We start from the raw sequence: 21,250 nt of genomic DNA on the forward strand, positions 1-21,250 counted from the left end.
GGATGTGAAATGCCTCCCACCCTCATAGATCTTTTGCTTGAGGATGCTCCAAAGGTTCTCAATAGGGTTGAGGTCAGGGGAGGATGGGGGCCACACCATGAGTTTCTCTCATTTTATGCCCATAGCAGCCAATGATGCAGAGGTATTCCTTGCAGCATGAGATGGTGCATTGTCATGCATGAACATGATTTTGTTTCTTTACAGAGGTCATTTTCACACCTTCAGGGACCTTAAAGGGGCCGACCAGCTCTCTCCCCATAATTCCAGCCCAAAACATGCCTCGCCACCTCCTTGCTGACGTCGCAGCCTTGTTGGGACATGGTGGCCGTCCACCAACCATCCACTACTCCATCCATCTGGACTATCCAGGGTTGCACGGCACTCATCAGTGAACAAGACTGTTTGACTATTCGTTTTCATGTATTTCTGGGCCCACTGCAGCCGTTTCTGCTTGTGAGCATTGGTTAGGGGGGGCCGAATAGAATAACTGATAGAATAACGCATAACTGCAAGCCTCTGGAGGATCCTACACCTTGATGTTCGTGGGACTCCAGTGGCACCAGCAGCTTCAAATATCTTTTTGCTACTTTGTAATGGCATTTTAGCAGCTGTTCTCTTAATCTGATGTTTTTGTCTGGCAGAAACCTTCCTCATTGTGCCTTTATCTGCACGACCCCATGTGTGCTCTGAATCAGCCACAAATCTCTTAACAGTAGGATGATCACGATTAAGTTTTCGTGAAATATCTAAGGTTTTCATACCTTGTCCAAGGCATTGAACTATTTCACGCTTTTCAGCAGCAGAGAGATCCTTTTTCTTTCCCATATTGCTTGGAAATGGTCATCTGCTTAATAATGTGGAACGCCCTTCTTAAGTAGTTTTTCCTTAATTTGGCTTACCTGGCAAACTAATTATCACAGGTGTCTGAGATTGATTTCAGTGATCCAAAGAGCCCTGAGACACAATACCATCCATGAGTTTAATTGAAAAACAAAACATGTAATCTTTATGACACTTAAATACAATTTAACAATTCCTAATTTCTCTCGCTTATTTTTTTATGTCCATCCCCTCGCGGTACGAGTAACAGAAGCAAAAGTAAGAACACGTAACATGGGAAATGAAACATCCTGCCCTCAGGAGTGACATCTTCATCAGCGTGATATTTATTAAACTGTTGCAACTGCAGAATTATTGTGGTTACATGACGTCTTTGATTCTGAGTCATCCTCGCTGTGCTGTGTTTCTCCTCTTGTAGTTTATTTTCATGGAACTCCTCACTTCAACATGGGAACTATAGACAAAACACATTTTAATTAATTATAAGTCAACCTCAAAGCATGCATGATTTTGTTTTACTCCTTCACAGCACATATTTATTTACCTTTAGGGAAAATCAGCTCTGACCGTCGTGTATGGCCTCCCTGGCATACTAATTTCTCCTCCTTCACTCTATTAATAAAACAGACAAAGTGTTAAAGGTGAGACCATGTTGTCTTTACCAAAGACACAAGTCAACCTGTCTCATACATGAACTGTTAGTGTTGATACCTTCAACCAAATCATATTTGTGTTGCTGACAACAGAAACAGCAGGACATGATAGTGACAACATCTGGTATTTCACATTAAATAAGCATCACAGAGGAAGTTAGAGGACACAGAGAGTCAGATTCTGCTCATTGCTGCCAGGGGGAAATAAAAATGTCATAAAAAGTATATCAGAAAGCATTCAAATCTTGGGAGCTATCATCTTAGTATTCTGAAATGTATCTCTGTTGGAAGCCCCAGATTCTACCCCTTATATATTATCATTTCATTCAAGTCGCAGAGTAAGCCTTCATTTTTCTCTGAGATAAATCCCAGCCTTCATTCAAAACCCTGGGGACGGTCCAAGATGCCTCTATCCACCTGGATCAAAAACCCTGCATCCCCTTCAAAACACATGTACATGGTTATATCTCTGATTTTTAGAATGCATCTACAAAATTATCAGGCACATTTAAATATAATTGTGTTATTTTTACCTGCATATGTAATGCACATGTATATTATAATATATTTCTTGCAAACAATGTGTCACTTCTACCTTTTTTTGAGCTAGGGAATGAGTCATGGTAATGTTTATTTACCACCATTGTCATCAAAATGCAAGAGTAAAATGCAAGTTGTGCTCCTGTTATGCAAAAGAAAAATATATGTATGAATAAAAAATAACACAAATATAGATAACTGTGTCTGATATTTTTTAGATGCATTGTAAAAATAGAGATATAACCATGTACATTGATGTGTTTTGAAGGGGATGCAAGGTTTTTCTATCCAGGTGGATAGAGACCCCGGGGTTTTGAAAGAATTTATCAGCATTGTGCAAAATAAAAATGCAAGTGCAAAATGCAAGCTGTGCTCCTGTTATGCAAAAGAAAAAACACTTTTTTTTTCTCCTGGAGTATATAGGATGAGTTAAGGAGCCAGAGGGAAAGAAGCTGCTCTGCAGTCTGGTGGTACGACAGCAGATACTTGCTTGCCAGATGGCAGCAGGGTATTATCTTTAAAAATCCTCTGGGCTCTACGCAGAGGCCTTGCCTCACCCGCTGCAGAGCCCTTCTGTTGTATCTTTACTCAAATGGTTTAAAAATATCAAATATATTGTGATGCAAACGTGCAGAATAGTGCACCAGAGAAACAGGTGCACAGCTTTGTCAATGAACCTGAGGTGACACTTACATGTTGAAGAAGTCAGTGCTGCTGAGCTCCTGCCAGTCCCTCCAGGTGAAGTAGTGTGGACAGCCTCTCTCTGGACAGGGCGTGTGCACCTGCTGAGTCAGCCCTGGCCACTGCTTGGACAGCACAAACAACTTGGACATCACCGCCAAGATCAGATCCCACGACTGCCGAAACTCTGAGGAGAGAAAACATGTGTGGTGCTGTAGCTGTGCAGAACATTTTGACTCATTACTATTTTTTTATTTAACCTTAATTTAACCAGGGAATATCTCATTGAGATTAAGAACCTCTTTTTCAAGGGAGTCCTGGCCAAGAGGCAGCACACACAAAATACTGTTACATATTTACATAAGACACAGACCTTAAACGTGTTATGAGAAACAAGTGCATGTTGTGGAATTGGCCTCAATAACTCTGTTTGGATTTAAAAGTGCTCAAAGAAACTAAGTCAGTTAGTTTCCAGTCTCTCTGTAGCATATTCCAGCATAAGGTGCAGAGTAAACAAATGCCCTTTTACCCAACTCCGTACGAGCAGAAGGGACAGAAAGCAACATTTGATCCAGCAATTCTCACAGTAATTAAGGTGCAAATGTACAAAGGCAGCAGTCCCAATATTGCCTTATAAATGAAAGTATACCAATGACTAGCCCTTCGAGTGGCCAGAGCAGGCCACCCTACCCCAGAGTATAATTCACAATGGTGAGTGGACATCTTACAGTTAGTAATGAACCTCATAGAAGCATGATAAACACTATCAATCATTCTAAACATTGAGCAGCAACATTTATGTACAAAAGATCTCCGTAATCCAACACATAAAAATGTTGGACAAGACGTTTTTTTACATTAAAAGAAAAACACAACTTATTTCGAAAATAAAAACCCAATTTTAGCCTCAGCTTCTTCACAAGATTATAAAAGTGTGATCATGGATTTTTACCTTCACCCTTCTCAGGTCTCCTGCAGCGTATCTCTATAAACGGATCTCCATCTGTATCCTTCTGTCTCACCAGAGTCAGCCTGTTTCCACAGCAGAGGAGACACTGCTCTCTCCCCACCCAGTGAGTCTGGTACAGGGAGCACGTCTTGATGATCACTCTGATGGTTACATATGGTTACAGTCCTGAGTGTTTCTGCAGTAAATCCAACAGTAAACAAACCAAACTACCTCTCTATATAAATTGGTTCCCAAACCTGGATTTAAGGATTGATTACTGAAATTAGCTTTGTGCTCACACTAGATTCATTGTCAAAAAATGTAGATTTGGAATAATAATACTGTGGGAAATGTATTGGTGTTCTTACTAAATCAAGTATGCAATAAATAATGTGGATCATCCCAGTAAAAGTAAAACAATAACACTTTGAAACTTTCTGTATTCTTGAACTACACCTTTATTGACAAACGATGTAGTGTCAGTACGATGGTTGTGTCTGCCTTCCGTTATACTGATGGGTATAGTAACAATTTGTCTTTTCACACTGCACTTTTCTCGAGCTCTTGAAGTAGATCAGTATGTTTGATGCAGTTGATGCACTCGCATGCAGGGGTGTGTCTGCCAATTTTTGACTGGGTTGGAGCACTGGTTTACTGTGTTATGGGATGGCATTATGCAGGTGCACACACATGTCATAAAAACATTGGCTTATTATTTCTGTCCACACTATACTATTTCATTTCTAACATTGCAGTATCTTATAGTGTTTTTGACATTCCTTTAAAGGTAACTTGTCAATAAGTTGGTTGAACTAAGATCCTGCCTCTGACCGGGCAGATAGCCAATCATAGTCCACATGGCCTAGAGATTAGAGAATCTAGCTTGTAACCAGAGGGTTGCCGGTTTGAATCCCAGGACTGTCAAGTCAAGGACTGAAGTGCCCTTGAGCAAGGTACCTAACCTCCTCACTGATCCTAACCTCCTAAGCATGTGTGGTCAATGGTGAGTAAAGGGTGGGTTAAATACAACATGCTGTTTCATTCATTCATTATACGGTTATGAAAGGGGGCTGGATCCTATCCCAGCTGACATTGGGCGGGGCACACCCTGGTCTGGCCACATAGAGACAGACAATCACGCTCTCATTCACACCTACGGGCAATTTAGAGTCACCAATTAAACCTAAGTGCATGTTTTTGGACTGTGGGAGGAAGCCGGAGTACCCGGAGAGAACCCACGCTGACACGGGGAGAACATGCAAACTCCACACAGAAGAGCTGCAGGCCCGACACGACCCGGCGTCCCTCTTGCTGTGAGGCAAGAGTGCTAACTACTAGACCATGCTGTTTCAGTGTGTGTGCAAAACTGAATCTTATATTAATAAGTTGGGTGGCCAATCAGATCTCAATGGTGGTCTGTGCCACACCAGGCCACTGCCCAGCACACCTCTGCTTACATGATTCTTGCATTTTTTGTCCCCATGTGGTTGACTGCACTTATTGTAAGTCCCATTGGATAAAAGCATCAACTAAATAAATGTAATATTGTGCAAAAGCTTTAATTGTAATTGTACTATAAACAATGTGAAATAATGACTACCTGTGGAAGAAGCCGTGAGGAATCTCAGGAAGGAAGTACACGTGGACATTGAGGTCATCTTGTCTGTCCTCCCCCCACTTGTTGCAAACTATGAGGTCGTCCTTCAGGTAAATGGGGAAGAGGCAGGCTCCGTCTGGATCCCTCTTGGCCTCCCTGGGTGACTCCCACTGCTTCTCACCAGGAATGAACTCTGGTGCTTGGGGGTTCAGGTGGCTTGAGACCAAAGTGGGGAGGCAAACCTCAAAGTGCTGCAGGAGGGTGAGTACTATACCTTCTTCTCTTTTGGAACCCACCACCTCTCCAACCAAGTCGTCATCACCCACAATCAGTTTCTCCAACTCTCTGCGGACCAAGATGCGCATGGCTGCATTGTGAAGGATGCCTCTGTACTTCAAGTCGCTAACCCAGGTGAACTTCTGTTTCACCAGGGCCCCTTCCTGCAGGAGAAGATCTCTGGATAGCCCGTCCAGCTGCTGCACCAGGTCATGTCTCACAATAGTCTGCATTAATAGAAAGAGCCAGGGCGAGTGAGAACATGGTCTGTGAAGGATGTAAACATAGGTAAAAGTATGGTTTTGCTGCTCTTATGGTCTTATTTTGCTGGCACAAAATTTGCAGAAAAAAGTGTTACAATATGTCCAATATTAATATTACTAATTTAATTAGTAATATTACTTTTTTTTTTTGAAACACTGAATTTTAGGTCTTCATTAAATGTAAGTTATAATCATTATAATTAGATAATTAGAAGAAATTGACAACATGGAATGTTTGTGTGTTATTTCCACTTTTTGAATTGAATTACTGACATAAATAAACTTTTTATGATATTCTAATTTATTGAGATGCACCTGTAAATATGAATCAAGGAAACACTAACTAAAATATGCACAAGAAAGCTTCATATATTTTCAAGAAAACTGGAAAGAGATGAAAATTTTTTCTGGGTCTGTAATTATATGAGTATATTTTTTCAAATGTAATAAATAAGCCAGTGCTGACCTTGAACATTGAGATGAGGAAGGAAGGCTGGATAAACACTCTGTCACTGAGGACACTGATGTCTTCGTACCAAACGATCACCCCAATACGATGCAGATATCTCAAGAGGAATCGCAACATGGAATGGAGACTCTCTCTGCTCAGTTTCACACGGTCCAGAATTAAATCACCCAGTTCTTCAAGCAGAATAACACCTTATATAGGAAACAGTAAAACCTCAGTTAATGTGTAAAATCAATATAAGCCCGATCTGTAATAATTAAGGTTGGCAGTCCTTTGGGTTAAAACATTTACTTACCATGTTTGGGGATTTTCTTCATTGAAAGGGAATGAATGGATTGTTCCACTGCTTCGTAACTTTTGGGTAAGATGCTCTCAGAACACACAAACACACTCTCTGATTGAATGCACGTTAAAATATGACCTTTGAGTTTTGCAATATCCTCAGTCTTTGTGCAGTCAACTGTTACAAGATCCAGAACCTAAAAGGAAGTTTAAGGGACATTGTGAAAGGCAAGAAAACACATACAGCATCACAGTTCATACACAAACACATTTTTATATAATTATTTAAAAGAATTAAACAGAAAAAAAAGCATTAATTTACACAGGAAAATTACACAGAGAAAGTATTGTTTTAATTAAAGAAGTTTGGAAAAAAAAATCTATAAAAGCAAATATTTGGAGGCAAGAAAATTTTAACATGTCAAATAAAATCAGCAGTATAAATAATAAAATACATATTTAGTCAGTACCTTCAAATTAGATTCCAGAAGGCAGTCCAGCTCATCCAGCTGGTCCATAAAGAGAGAGACATCCATGTTTTCTTCAAGATTTTTCTTCTGATGTTTCAAAACCGTCTTCCTGTTGGCCAGCATGACTCTGACCTTCTCCTCGATGTCTTTCTTCTTCTCCATCACCTCCTCCTGGTCTCTGCACTGGTCGCAGTGTGTCCCCACCAGCAGGACCACTGAGTCTGGCACACGCAGTTGTATGTTGTTTATCCAGAACCACACTTGGTCTTTGAAAGACTGCGGGTCTACAATGCTGTAGCTGATTCAAAATAAAATCATTTAATCACAGGCAGTTCATGTGATAATTTTTAGAGATGTTTCATTCTGGACCAAGGACATAAACATCACCTACTGTCTCTAAATGTTGATTATTCAAATACTTACATAGTTGCTCACCTGGCTAAATCAAAAGTAAGAATGACGAGGGCTCGTGGTGTGATGAAGACGTGGTGTGTCAGGTAGTACTCCTCCTGCCCTGCAAAGTCCCAGAAGAGGAAACGGACTTCCTGGGCGTACAGCTGACTGATCTCGATCCCCTCGGTCCGGTCCTGCGGTGCCACCGCCACGGGCTTGCCTTGCCTCAGGCTGCGGCAGAGCGTGGACTTCCCTGCCATGGAGGAGCCCAGGAACATGGTCTTGACTGTCCAGGCGCTGCGTGTGTTTGGCTCCTCCTCCATTTGACAGAAATAGCTCTGGATGTCCATGACCCCTCCAGCACAGACCTCCTCTGGTGGACACCTGAGTGGATTCCCCGTGGCCTTGCACACGGTCAGCTCACAGCTACGGTTCTGGAAGAGCTGGGACGGCAGCTCCGTAAGCTGGTTCTTCTCGACCAAAAGCTCTTTCAGCTTTGGGAGACCAACTAGTGGTTGTATGTTCTGAAGGCAGTTCCTGGAAAAGTCCAGGTAAGTGATTCCCGTGCATTGGTTTATATCTGAAGGAAGGTTGGCCAAGCGATTGTTGCTCAGTTTTAGGAACTTTAACCTGCTCAGATGTGGAAAGACTCCCTCTGGAATGGCTCTGATGTTGTTGTGGTTCATGTAGAGCATCTCTAGTCTGTGCAGGTTGCGCATCTCCTGAGGAAACTCTATTATCTTGTTCCTGGAGAGATTGAGCTTTGTCAGGTGGGTGAATCTGGAGATGCCGGTGACCCATTTCAGTTTGTTTCTCTGCAAATCCACACGTCTAGCCTGCGTGAAAAGATCCCGAGGGAGGGACTTCAGCTTCTGTCCTGACAGGTTGCACTCCTCCCAACTGTTTCCTGTATGAATGGATAAGTGTGCATGATGTGAGATCTGAATATTGTCTGAACGCAAAGTTAGTTCATTCTAAGTTCATTCTAGTACTAATCTGTATTTATATTTCTACTATAATGGCTATTTAGCATGGTTATATTACACTGAATAGCTTGGACTTCCCTCAAAGGGTATCAATGTCAAAGCAGAACAAAAGTTGAACTCGACACCAAAGCTCATAACAGATTTATTGTTCCTCTTATATTAAATCCACTGATTACAATGACTCAAGTTACATTAATTTACATGGGTCAGATATTTTGTTGTGATAACTGTGAGGTGTTTAGTCTGATGGACAGTAAACACAGTTAAAAATTGAAATACCTAATAAAAAATCTACTCTGAAGTGAAAACTTGATCTCAGAAACACAAAAGGCAAATAGCATTTATGAGAAACCAAGAGAAGCCAAAACAGCAAATATACTCAAAATTACTCTGAAAAAGAAAAGAGTACCCCTGAAGTTGGCACAAAAAAAAGAGCACTGGGGAAGTTTTGGAGTTGAAGAGAAACAGACCGGAAACAAAGGGAAGGTTCTAATGATAAACAGGAATAGGTGAATTACCAGCTAACTCTTATTACATACAAACACCACATACAGAATCTGATCAAAGGCAGGATAGAAAACATAATATAATAAATGATGTATGCGAAAATCCAGCTAGACATATTCACTACATGTATCAATAAATCTATCAAACTGTGACTTTTAAAATGAAGTGTTGTGAATCAACATTGTTTCAGACAGAATCAGTAGCATTCAAAGCATACAATCTTAAAAAGAAATAACTTAATGATGCAAATAAAAAAAGAATGTTATTGATCTTTTTGGTCACTGGTATTACAGTGTTGTTGTTTTTTTACAAAAGCAATACAAATGATGTCTTGGTATTATTTCCATCAAATATTGTTTTTTTTAAAGCATAACACTTCACTTGAAATGCTTCACCTCAAACATGATGATGTTGAGCATTACGAAACAATTCAGAAATCTGTTACTTTGATATTCCTGCACGACAGGCCGATCTAACAACATTACCACACACCAACAGTATTTCAAGTACATGTCAGGTTTCTTACCATTTAGAAGGGCCATTTTCTTCCTTTTTTTTTTTTGCAGATATCTGTGGGGTAGTTGTCTTGCTGAGTGTTTAACTCAGGAAGTGCACTGAGGGCGGCTTCCCTCCCGGTCTGAGCAGTGAAGCATACCTGGAAGTACCTAAGCCTGCATTCTTTCAAAAATCCAGCAGAGGTCCAGCAAAATACCTCCAATCCTATCTATCTCAATACAAAATGAGACGACTTCTCACTTGATTTATTACCTCAGAAAACAGCACATTTTGAGTCTTCTCCAATATAATATGATGGTAATTGTCTAAATAATGGTAATCGCTGAACTCGATGCAGTCCACAAACCAACGGTTGATGTCACCGTGACTACATCCATTACTTATATACAGTCTGTCGGTGGAACAGAGGGGGCTGACTTGTCAACTGGTCAGCCCATAATTGACACAAACCAGCAGTTTCCCACAACAGAGATAGGGAAGTAGAGTACTCATTCACCATGACTTCCCATTTCAGAGTTTCAACAGTTTCCTCCTGTTCAGCAGGCAATGACAAATTCAAACCTATGTATAAATCAGAATGTCTGTTTTATTGGTATATCTATGTTAGCCCTGTTCAACCTATACATGGACATTGGACAACCTGTCAATTGGGGAATTTTAAGACAGGTTGTCTGATAGGGAACACTCTGTTAAACCATCTGATGTACGCAGACGATTTGGCTATTATGTCCCCCAGCACTGTTGGGTTCCAGAAGCTGTTGGATATATGCTCCAAGTATGGGGTTGAGTTTGATGTACAGTGCAATGCAAAAAAAGAGTGTTGTATTGATATGTAGGACCAAGAAAGATCAGAAGCTGCACTTTCCAATGTTTTACCTGTCAGGGCAATCCCTCTGTGTATCTAACAGTACGAAATATCTTGGGCACATCATCACTGACAATATGGAAGATGATGCTGACATGTGCAGGCAGAGACGAATGTTGTATGTCCAAGCAAACATGTTAGTCAGGAAATTCCACTACTGTTGTGATGATGTGAAAGTAAACTTGTTCCGTGCTTACTGTACCCCTATGTATGCAGCCCCATTATGGGTCAGGTACAAAAAGTAGAACCTGTGCAAACTTCAAGTAGCATACAATGACTGTCTGAGGATACTACTGAAAAAGCCCAGGAGTAGCAGTGCTAGTAAGCTCTTTTATGACTCAGGGCACAAGCACTTTACAGGCTCTCTTGAGGAACCTGATGTTTAAATTTATGTCTCGACTTGATGAGTCACAAAACTGTATTATAATGATGCTCACAAGCCCCAGGTGCAGCTCGGTCAGATATCAATCATATCTGTGGAAACATTGGTATGGGTGCCTTTTAAAACTCTCATGAATAAGAGCATGTTTGTATGTGTTTATGTATCTGTTGTTTTTTTTATGTTGTATGTCTTGCTATTGGGTCTAGAGCCTATAATAAAGTTTATATATTGTATATATATAGTGTCATACCTTTAAAAGTTTTAAGAGTACCACTTTGCCAAGTGACCTGTAACAAAGCATGATTTAAAAGTAAAAGATTTATTGTTGCATGGTCAGCACTGTTGCTCCACAACGGAAAGGCTCCAGGCTCTGACACTGTCAGCTGGCTGCAAATGTGAGGCGGATTCTGAACGTTTCCCCATTTCTGTGTGAGCTTCTCTTTACCGACACTCAGAAAACATGCAGCAGGAAATGCACAGGCATAACTGATAAAAAGTAATGCTGCATTTAGGTGTACCAGCTCCAGGGCCCTATCAGGATCTTACAGTGGCTAGTTCCTAGGTACAAAATATAAAACAAACATGTCAGGAAGATCTGTTATTGATAGATACTTTTGTGTACCTTGTCTTTTCTATTACAACTGAATCAAGCTGCATTTATAATGGATGAATGGAGGCCTCAATGATGTGAAGAATAGGAGAACATTGTGCACACTTTCGGCACAACATCTCTAGATCTCTTCTGATCTTCCACTTTATCTCATTTGGCTGCAGTGAACAAAAGCTTCTTCTAAACGTAAGATAGACTGATGTGACAAGATAGATCCTCTTCTTGAAGTGCTTGAACCAGTGCTTTAATTTCTCCTAACTTCAAACTATATAAAACGTGTATATATTTTCACAGCTTTATATAGTATCATGTCTTGCAATACTTGATACCAAACTCTCTGTATTTATTGTAATTTTTGTACTTTTCTCTCAAGTCCCATTATTTAGTACACATCAAGACATTCATAGTCACTTTTTACTTGCTGAGACAACTTATTGTTTGCAGGAATTGAGGGAAACTCTCCTTGTCTTTCACCTTTTTCATTCATATCCTCTCCTGCTACAGTGCCATTCTCAATGCTACCACCAGATGGTGCCAGATTAACGGATTAGAAATCCTACACCATGCTACTTTTAGTATCACTGTACTCACACATATTCACTTTACTCATTTATGTGTGGTGAAATTGTAGGAACTCATATCTAGAAAGTATTTGCTCTGTTATGACTTAAGAACTTAAATCTCTCTCTTGAAGGCCTCTGAATTTGTAAGTGAAACACTCAACACCTGGAGGGCCCTGTCTCCCAGCTGCTTCTGTTTCTTGATTTTGTAAACCATATGTTCTCATACAAGACATAGGCCTATATATCAAACATGAGAGTACTTTTTTTTCCATTGCAGATATAGGTAAACACAATCTCATAGTATAAGCTACTATAACCGGTTCCATTTTATATTTATTTAAAAAAAACAATTCATGGGCTCATTTATGAACAGACACTTCACAGCAATATGAGGCCACAAAAAGTAATATTCTACATAATGTCAAATTTCTGCTAAAATCATCTTATTTTGCTCATAGAACCAAAATGCTCATTGTGTCCGGTTAAAGTATTTTAAAAGGGCTGAAACAAAAGACAGAGTCCGCCCAGTGGTGGTTTCACACTGTTCCACAGTGAAGGCATGGAAAGTCACAGTCAGATTCCTTTCCATTTGGCAAGTAGGTCTGAAAATATCAAAGACCTTCAGGAGTTTTTGCTACTAAGAGTTTCTGGTCACACAGGTGCCTCTGGACCCATCCGCTGGGATTGACATCGAGCCGCAGGAAATCCTGCACCCACTGACTCCTCTTTGCCCCCTCTAAGAACTCTTCCAATGTAATTTGACCTGCAGCACAAACAGAAAAAAATATTCACACTTAAAATTTGAAGGAATATATTTCTTGAGGGATTCAGTTTGCAGTTGACATACCATCACTGTTCACATCGACCTCTTGGAAGATGCGCTCACACACCTCCCGGGCAGTGAGGTCCCCCATTCCTGTTTCACCAGAATCACAGTCTTTCTTTATCTTGTAGATTATCTGGAGGAAAAATCCAGCAATTAGATTGTTTCCCATCTTTATCTGATAATGCTGTTGATAAAGTGTGTGCTTTTCAGCTATATCAGCAGCATCATTTTAGTATGGCTGGTGCGCCTGAGGGAACTGGTGCAGCTGACCCTTTGCCCTTTGTTTTGCCTTTTTGTCAAGGCATATTTTTAAATTACTTTTAACTTATTAGGGCCTCGGGGCAATCGCACCGAGCACTGGTCCCATACAGCAATAGCTGTAGGGACCAGTGCTTATATATCAAAACGTGCGGTTTGATCGGGATCGGTGTGCTATTACTTTTCTCTACAGAATATGAATTTTTCGCGACGTAAGTCGCGAAAAACTGCTCAAAATTTTGCATTGAAAAGAATGGGACGGCCGACAAAAAATTAGCAAAAAAGAACAATCATTGGAGATTTTTAAACGTCTACTTCTCCGGCATAATTTCACCTAGAGACTCCATTTAAACTTAAAACAGTAGACACAAGTCTTGTGTATCGGTGTATTAATCCACGTTTCGATAGGTCATATAGTTTTTTATCAATCCCTGTTCAATGACCATGATCATTTTTGGAGAAATTCTGAGATTATAATGGGTGTGTATTGCACGGAATGTTCGTGTCAGAGTGTGTGATGTCATCGCTCAGAGTGTAGAGGGAGAGGTAAAACTGTCAAAAAATGTATTTTAAAACTGCGCTCCAGGCCGCAAATTTCACTCTACAGAAATAATTTATACATAGAAACGTAGGAAAATTTGTCTTCTCACTCACAATCCTCTGGCAAAGCTGTCAGAGTTATAGTTTGGGTGTACGACGCACAGATGCGGCACCAACTCCACCAACAGCCTCATTAGGTCCCATATTAAAAACGCAGGGAGATATTTGAAAAAGGGATATGGAAAAGTTTTTTTTAGATCGCTCTAACAAAGCTATTTTTTCATTTTTCTGAAAAAAAAAAAAACATATGTAGACGTTCAGGAAGAACTCAGGACGCTCAAAGTGAAGTCGAATCAATGATAGGTATTATGGTTTTGCCAAAAATGCTTTCTGTTCGAGGCCAGAAATTCCAGTCCACCTCTGGCTGCTGTCACTCTTTCGGAACTTTAACAGGTGGTGTCAGTTAATTCAGTTGATTGCTTTGATCTGATTGCCTTTGATCTTTGATGTGATTACAGTTACAGATACACACACACATGCGCGTAAGTGCGCACACTCCTCACACATGCATACACCTGCTTCAAACACACACACACAGGTAACTTTGTGATTTTAGTATCACACACAGGTAACTTTATGCGATTTTCGCTACACACACACACACACACACACACATACAAATGTGCGCGTATGCGCGCACACTCCTCCACATACATGTTTCTCTCTCTCTCTCTCTCACACACACACACGCACACACACGCACGCACACACACACACACACACACACACACACACACACTTTGAGGTTAAAGGGCATAGTTTTAAATCTCTGAAGAATCTCATCATAGTGTACACAAACCGGCAGTAGCCCCCGTGGCCCTTTCAAAATTTCCCCAGAGGAAATTTTCTAGTTTTATTATTATTATTTGTAAAAGCCTGGTTGCTACCCTTATCGGGAATAACATATAACAATCAATAATAATTTAGCTAAAAAAATAAAATTACTTTCTCAGTCAGGCGATGACGTCACATGATGACCAGCAGGTAAAAAGTCATCATGTGACGTGTCCTCCGCTTCACGCACGTGTGGCCCGCTGGCTGCACACCGCAGACACTCAACATTTTCTGCAACATTTACATGGTGAGTTTAATTTGTGTGATTGATTATCACGTTATATTTATAATATTAGTTATATTTATAATGATGCAACATAAGTTTATTACCGTTCCCGCCTGCTGGTTCTTCTGGTAGGCCTCAGTAGTTGTAGAGTGTTGCTAATGTTTACAAACATTAGATGGCTCGAGGCGGAGTCACCAGCGTCCGTATAGGGCGGCCATCTTACCACAGGGAGCTGGCCCACTCACAACATCAGGCTAAGGTGCATGTTGCATTTAAATAACCACAGATTCATTCTTTTTAAACCAATTTTCAAACGGTTTGGTTTGTTAAATACCTCAGAGTTATGAGATGTTACTGCATAAAAAATGATTTTTTTTTGAGTATGCACGGACATAACCACAACTTCTGCTGACTAATTTTTCCCTGTTTTTCTGAAAATGTTTCTGTTTTTCTGACATTATTCAGGTTTTTTTTTTTTTTAATCTAGAAATAAGCATGTCGAACACTTAAAGTAAGAAATTAACTCTTAAAACAAGATGCATTATGTATCACTTATAAATCTATTTTTTTTTATCTTGGTAAGAAACACATAATTTGCAGTGCACTCTGCTCAGGCCAGTTCATCGCTGCTTGCTGCTTTAATTTATCTTGTTTTAAGAGTTAATTTCTTATTTTAAGTGTTCACCATGCTTATTGCTAGATTAAATAATCTTAATTTAAGAAATCTTGTCAAGTGAAATTATATAAAAAAAATATTAAAATTATTCTTGAGTATGCAGGAATAGAACTACAACTCTGAGGTTTATAACAAACCAAACTGTTTGAAAATCGGTTTAAAATGAATCAATCTGTGGTTATTTAAATGCTACATGCACCTTATACTGATGTTATGAGTGGGTGAGCTGCCTGTGGCAAGATGGCCGCCATGCGAGGACGTCAGTCTCCATTCACACAGCCTGTGTGAGCCATCTAGTGTTTATATATATATATATATATATATATATATATATACACACACACACACATATATGTGTGTTGTATGATACACCATCTTAACGTTTCAGCTGTGTTTGGGATGATTAATATTTCCTTTTATTTTAAACATTCTGCTAGGATTTTCAGTATAGTTACTGCAGAAATATGCTACCTTCACTGTTAGTAAACAGTGTGTGTGTGTGTGTGTGTGTGTGTGTGTGTGCTGCAAATATAGAGAATTTTGCAGGTGGTGGAGTGTGAATGAGAAAAGAGTTTATGAATTTTGGGAAATGTGGCCATTGAATGCAATATGCATATGTATGCACTTAATGTGATGATGTAACTGCAGTTTTGAGCAATGGGTGTTAGTAGTAATATGTATATATATATATATATATATATATATATATGTATGTATATATATATATATATATATATATATATATATGACGTGTAATGGCAAAACCTCACCACATACATTAATTATCCTCCAAACCTAGTCAATCCTACATTAAAAAAACCTGTACACATTTAAAATCAGACATACGTATGGATTTAGAACTTGAATATACAGTTAAAAACTGAGAACTGAGGCTCTACCTAATGGTAAACACTTGCTGAGATTTTATAAAAGAAACACTTTTTACCTTGACAATCTTCCGCAGTTCATCTCTGTCCAGACGTCCGTTGTCATCGCTGTCAAACACTTTGAAAGACCACCGCAGTTTGTCTTCAAGGTTCCCACGCAGAACAAGATTAATTGCTGCCACATACTCTATAAAATCCATTGTGTTGTCCTGGAAAAATTATGTAAAAAAAGCATGCTCAGAAAGACAATAGATTTGATATAATAACAAAGACAGGAGAACTGTTTTGTGAACTTTGGTGTGAAGACTGAAACACTTGACTTGAAAGCAGCTCTGTGACTCACATGATTCATGTCGAATGCTCTGAAGATGCTGTCCATGTACTGTGACTCAGGTGTTCCACTCTGCACTCCAAACATCCTCTTGAACTCGTGCAGGTACAAAGATCCACTTGGGCACTCCGTGATGAAAGACTTGTACAGGTCCTGGATGTTTAACTCCAGCTCTTCTCCTTGTGCCTGTGCTTGCTGATTTTGACCCATGCTAAATCCAAATCCCACCACAGCAGAAAAAATTCAGAATTTCTTATTTTCTACCATAAATGAATAAATAAAAATGCTTTATAAAAGTAATATCCTTAAGACTACCATGGGTGTCGACTTCATGGCTGCTGCTGACGGTCTCTTCACTAGCTCGGGGGTCTACAACAGAGTCGAATGCAATAACTGATTCATGTGATCGCTGACCCCAGCCAGGAGGCTTATTTTTAGCTAAAGTCTTCAACAAGCTGAGTTTAAAGCAGTAATCCTGATCCCATCCTGAACCTTTACTGACCCAGGGTCACTGGAGCTCCTCAAGCCATTTCTTGAAATGATAACTCATATTGGTGATAAGAAGAGGTGCTTTTCATGCGTGTGGATACAAATGTACAGTTTAAATGAAATCTCTGCAGGTAAACTATCCTGTAGCTGTTTAGGTTGTCAGGTTATAGTAGTGGATGTTGATTGAATTCATGTATACACCTAAAAAAATATATAATCATCTTTGCTGTGTTTGTTTTTGTTGTAAACTCACAAAGTTTTTATGGATCAGATCTTGGTATAATACTGGCATGCTTTGTGAAGTGATTAACCTTGACTTCTGAGTTTGTTTGTTTGTTTTGTGTCAGCTTAAGTGGATTCAGCTAAATGGAATTCAGCCGTCGTGAGTTTTACTATTTAAGATGGTTCTTAGGGCCCTTTGTAGTCACTTGTTGCAGCCCTGTCTTCTACAAATTATATTTATATACAACTAATTACTTTTTGGTGTGTAAGTAGAGGACGAAAATTGGAGAAGAGTCAAATTTATATATTTGTTGGTATCTGGTATGCTATTATGCAAGTCTTGACAACTTTTTTTTGTTATTCTCAATTCCTCTGTGTGACCTGATGATGGGACCTCCTTTAGATGGAGTCAGTAAGTTTTTCTAGTCAACAGTATGGCTGACATGACGAGAATAACTCCGTGAGTAAATCCCAGGGTTTATAGGTTCATCTGAGTGGGAGGAGGCAGTCATGCCCAGGGGCAATTCCAGGACATTTTTTAAAATAATGTGGCACAGTTGGGTCAGGTGGGGCCAATGGGAATTCAGAAAATTCCATCAGAATTGAATACAATGTTGGAAATTGGCTTAGAAAACATTGGGCATCATTTTTCCGGCTCAGGTGTATTGCCCTGTGACCCAATACAGTTGGAATAACATAAAAAGTGTCACTTCATAAGACTAGGAATCAGCCCTGGTACTCTAGCCCAATGATGTTAGGTGGGCACCAGGGGAACCAATCATATTTCAGACCCCTGGTCTCTGTACCTCATGTGCTTCCTTTCTAATAACAAGCGGAGGTCCATTTCAGATCAATGTCAGTGGAAAGACAATAAAAGATACCAGCACACATTTCTACAGCTGGGCAGCAGGATATGATAGTGACACATTTTTATTAACTTGAATTCCGAGATTTTAAAACATGAGTTTAACAAAAGTAATTGCGTAAAACAATTTGACTTTACAGAATAGACTTTAATTGAACATTCACAGGATGTAATTATGTTTTAGTAATTTCATTATTTGTTTAAAACAAAGCAACATTTTTTTAGTAAAAAAAATAACACAATAGAAAAGCAGACATCATTCACTATTTACATATTGACACTTTATGACAAGAAGGCTGTGACTTGAGTTAGCAAGCAACATGTATACTATATACATTATATACATATATATGCATGCACTTGTTTCAGGTCTTATGAAACTGGTGCTAAATGTTTTTTTTTGCAGCAGCGACCAGCTTTCAGCTCGTAAACGCATTTTCTTTCAGAAATGCACATTCTGATGTATTCAGAGAATGTTTACAAAGGAAAATGGGGCAATTATACATGTTTTCTCTGTTTTTATACTGTTTGTTACAGTCCCACAGATACTTCAGATGCTACTGTTCATAAAGGAACAGTAAAGTTACTGAAAGCCAAATGAGGTCCAGTTCGGAACAACTTCCTCAGCCCTTTGAATATCAACAAATGTTTTAACACATTTTGTGTAATTCTAATCATGGATTTTAGTCCTGGTTGTGTGCTGTAGAAAGGCCCATGTTCTTGACATTTCAGAAGTGTGCACTCCGTCTCCTCTGCTCCAGCACCCAGCCAGCAGGGTTCATGTCCAGCTTCAACATGTTGAGCACCCAGGGGTCCTGCTGTGCACCTCTAACGAACTCCTGCAAGTTAATCTGACCTGTGACACAAAAAAAACCCAGGAATAATGTTCTCTGCCCGAAGAAAATGTTCCCCCAGTATATTGTCACTACTTATAGTGCTTTAACTGCACATGACATGTGACTAAATGCTTACCATCTCCATCACTGTCCACAGCTTGTAATATTCGATCCACAACTTCATCTACTGTCAGCTGTGAATCACTCACATCTGTCTTTGTGCCTTTCTTTATCCGAAAGAGGCTCTGGAAGGATAAAAGAAAAAGAAATGTTGTATTTTATGTTAATAAGAGAAGTTTAGTTCAGAGCAATAATGTCATTAGATAACATCTTAACTGCAACATAATGTTCACTTAACTATTTATGCCTTTTAATCCTGAATATTATTGGTCATCTTGATCACCCCAATTAATATATATAACCACATTTTTCAAATATCTTGTTTAATTTTATCTGTTATACTGCATGATTTTAAAGGTTGTAAACAACACACGGAATTCAAACAGGTTGCAAATTTCTGGCTTTGCATTATGTTTTACCTTAAATGAAGAGTAATTAATCGGAGAAAAGATACAGAATCATACATTACCAGTAGAAATATTTAACAAAAAATGGTATTGGAGAAAAATAATGTAGGCCTTTCTTTCTTTCTGCATTTTTTGATACCCTGCTTTTATCTCAGTTGAAATAAAAATCGGAATCAAGCAGAAAACACTGATTAATCCAGTTCAGGCATGAACCTAAGTCATCCTACTTATATTAAATAACCGTCTGCTTCACCAGAATGCATGTTTTCACATTCACTCAAACACCTGTAACTTGAGAGATTGACGATAAAATGATGAAGCTATACACCAACAAAATACTTTGAAAACCATTGCCAGTAAAAATATATATATAATATCTGTCCATTGAAACACAAGTCACCCTGAATACTTTGTGTAGTTTTACCTATAAGTAGTACATGCCTCACATGAATAGACTTTGTAGCTTATGCATACATTTTTCTTATAGAAAATGATTTTAATTTCCTATACTAGTGGCCTTCTCCAAAAGTATAATATATGTTTACAGTATACATTCCCCACCAAAGCTGGGAAAATGAAGCAAGACTTTTAACTTGATTTGATTTTAATAGGATTCACATTAGAACAAGTGTATATTAAAATGAATGATGGTTGAATTTCAATAAGCTGCATCAGTTAAACTGTCACGGCTTAGAGGAACACGTCAACATTATTAGTAACACCTGTTCTTTTCCTACTATGGTAGATTAAAATGTCGACTATGATAAAGCCCATTAAGGTAAAACTCTCAAAGTAAGTAATTTACTCAGCGAGAAGTACTGTGAAATTCCCAAAGTGAAGTACTTTTGGCATTTCAGAGAGTGATGGTGAGAACAAGAGTGGGAAGACGTGACAAAATGCACAGCCTGTTCTGCAGAACTGAACAATAGCAGAACATTTAGATCCAGATATATGGATTCACTGAGCTTCTTTCATGTGCTGCTGAAGTCTGGATTTGAAACTAGATGCCATTCTGTAAAATAGCAAGGAAGGGAATCCTCTTTTCCAACACCCCAGAGACATTTTGTCATCGTGGGTTATAGTCACACTTACATCAATTATTGAGTGTAGTTCGTCCCTGTCCACATAGCCGTTGCTGTCTTTGTCATACACCTTGAAGGACCAACGTAGTTTATGCTCCAGGTCTCCCCGGAAAACGAGGTTCAGTGCCGCCACAAACTCAAGGAAATCTATTGTATTGTCCTGAAAGGAAGGTTGAATAAGAACATATTTTCACACTTTGGTAAAGATATATAGTTACAGGCTATACTCTTAAACAGCTTTTACTCTCTTACCCCATTTCTGTCAAAAGCTCGAAACATGTTCTCCGCATAATCCGATGCTTCTCCTGTTGGGTCCACACCAAAGAAACGCTTGAACTCGTGCAGGAAAAGAAGTCCACTTGGACATTCATCTACAAACTTTTTATACATTTGCTGAATTCCTTTGACATCAATCTCATCATTTTTCTCCGTCTGCTGAGTCTGCCCCATGGCTGGCTTGTGAGTTAATAGTCCATGGTCCTGAAGCGTATTCTCCAGGACGGAGTGGGCGGACTTGAAATGGGGATCACACACTCTTAGACGTATTATAACCTTGTGGAATCCCAATGCTCCAGTTTTACCTGTGAGCCTGGTGATTAGTGTGGCCTCAGGATTACTACGGCCTTATGTTAGTGGGGTTTCCTCACTGAGTAATGAGGTTTGCAGCTAAATGTGGGTCTTGGCCATAGACTGTATAAAATAGGTCTTGGCCAACCTCTGGCATGCATCACTCCAAATGCATATTAAAG

At 39.3% G+C, this 21,250-nt stretch overlaps 3 protein-coding genes across 3 annotated transcripts; all 3 read right to left on the reverse strand.

The window, feature by feature from the left end:
* Nucleotides 1–564: 564 nt before the first annotated feature.
* On the reverse strand, nucleotides 565–9,448 carry si:ch211-210p4.6 (malignant fibrous histiocytoma-amplified sequence 1 homolog). The gene is made up of 10 exons (XM_059346368.1): nucleotides 9,433–9,448; nucleotides 7,456–8,320; nucleotides 7,021–7,318; nucleotides 6,564–6,747; nucleotides 6,266–6,459; nucleotides 5,264–5,763; nucleotides 3,667–3,824; nucleotides 2,727–2,901; nucleotides 1,385–1,452; nucleotides 565–1,294 (listed from the first exon to the last, which is right to left on the reverse strand). The coding sequence occupies exons 1-10, from the start codon at nucleotides 9,446–9,448 to the stop codon at nucleotides 1,278–1,280; spliced, it is 2,475 nt and encodes an 824-aa protein (XP_059202351.1). The 3' UTR covers nucleotides 565–1,277.
* A 2,748-nt stretch (nucleotides 9,449–12,196) lies between these two features.
* Nucleotides 12,197–16,690, reverse strand: LOC131990393 (guanylyl cyclase-activating protein 2-like). The gene is made up of 4 exons (XM_059355643.1): nucleotides 16,493–16,690; nucleotides 16,209–16,358; nucleotides 12,690–12,801; nucleotides 12,197–12,605 (listed from the first exon to the last, which is right to left on the reverse strand). Exons 1-4 carry the CDS (start codon nucleotides 16,688–16,690, stop codon nucleotides 12,454–12,456), a joined length of 612 nt encoding a protein of 203 aa, XP_059211626.1. The 3' UTR covers nucleotides 12,197–12,453.
* A 1,697-nt stretch (nucleotides 16,691–18,387) lies between these two features.
* On the reverse strand, nucleotides 18,388–20,951 carry LOC131990376 (guanylyl cyclase-activating protein 2-like). The gene is made up of 4 exons (XM_059355642.1): nucleotides 20,754–20,951; nucleotides 20,512–20,661; nucleotides 19,029–19,137; nucleotides 18,388–18,912 (listed from the first exon to the last, which is right to left on the reverse strand). The coding sequence occupies exons 1-4, from the start codon at nucleotides 20,949–20,951 to the stop codon at nucleotides 18,785–18,787; spliced, it is 585 nt and encodes a 194-aa protein (XP_059211625.1). The 3' UTR covers nucleotides 18,388–18,784.
* Nucleotides 20,952–21,250: the final 299 nt, after the last annotated feature.

Source organism: Centropristis striata, chromosome 2, assembly GCF_030273125.1.
Source record: "Centropristis striata isolate RG_2023a ecotype Rhode Island chromosome 2, C.striata_1.0, whole genome shotgun sequence".
NCBI lineage: Eukaryota > Metazoa > Chordata > Actinopteri > Perciformes > Serranidae > Centropristis > Centropristis striata.